Source organism: Pteropus medius, unplaced genomic scaffold (genome assembly GCF_902729225.1).
Source record: "Pteropus medius unplaced genomic scaffold, Ma_sr-lr_union100, whole genome shotgun sequence".
Lineage (NCBI taxonomy): Eukaryota > Metazoa > Chordata > Mammalia > Chiroptera > Pteropodidae > Pteropus > Pteropus medius.
Genome location: NW_024348583.1, coordinates 1 through 644, shown reverse-complemented (window position 1 = coordinate 644; position 644 = coordinate 1). Strand labels below are relative to the sequence as shown.

Genomic DNA, 644 nt, shown 5'->3' with positions numbered 1-644 from the left:
CATGCGCAGGGGCGTCGGAGTTGCTGCCCGCCTGCTGCTGCGGGGGTTCACGGCCTGGGACGTCCCCCTGGAGGGCCCTGGTCAGACGGAAGCACAGACAGAGGCAGGGAAGCCCACGGCCAGCCTGGTCTCTCACCTCCCCATGGACACGACGTAGCGGGGCTCCGGCATCTGGTCGTAGACCTGGAAGAGACGGCAGGTTTGCGGGCGGCAGGGCCAGGCGGGCAGTGGGGCCGGGCAGGCGGCGGGGCCGGGCCTACCTTGCGGAGCGCGGGGGCCATCTTGTTGGTGAGGGTCCCGGCCACGATCATGACGTCGGACTGGCGCGGGCTGGCCCGGAAGACCACGCCGAAGCGGTCCATGTCGTAGCGGGGCGCTGCCATGTGCATCATCTCCACGGCGCAGCAGGCCAGGCCGAAGGTCATGGGCCACAGGGAGCTCTGGGGGCCAAGCGGTCAGCCGTGAGTGGAAGGTGGCCCGTGTTTAAAGACACAGAGCACTCTTACACAGAAACGTCTAGAATCCTAGCCTTTCGTGACAAACAGGCCCCTCGGACACCTGCCACCAGCTTGAGTTGCTGCCCTGGCCCGAGGCTGCCCCACAAGGTACAGTGAGCCAGGCAGCCACCCTTCTCAGCGACCACG

At 67.5% G+C, this 644-nt stretch overlaps 1 protein-coding gene across 1 annotated transcript; it reads right to left on the bottom strand.

The window, feature by feature from the left end:
- Nucleotides 1-40: 40 nt before the first annotated feature.
- LOC120616798 (NADH dehydrogenase [ubiquinone] iron-sulfur protein 7, mitochondrial) lies at nucleotides 41-452 on the bottom strand (the record flags this gene model as incomplete). The annotated part of the gene is made up of 2 exons (XM_039880380.1): nucleotides 41-183; nucleotides 261-452. Coding segments are annotated over 2 exons (243 nt in total), but the record flags the coding sequence as incomplete, so codon positions are not given.
- Between the last annotated feature and the right edge of the window lie 192 nt (nucleotides 453-644).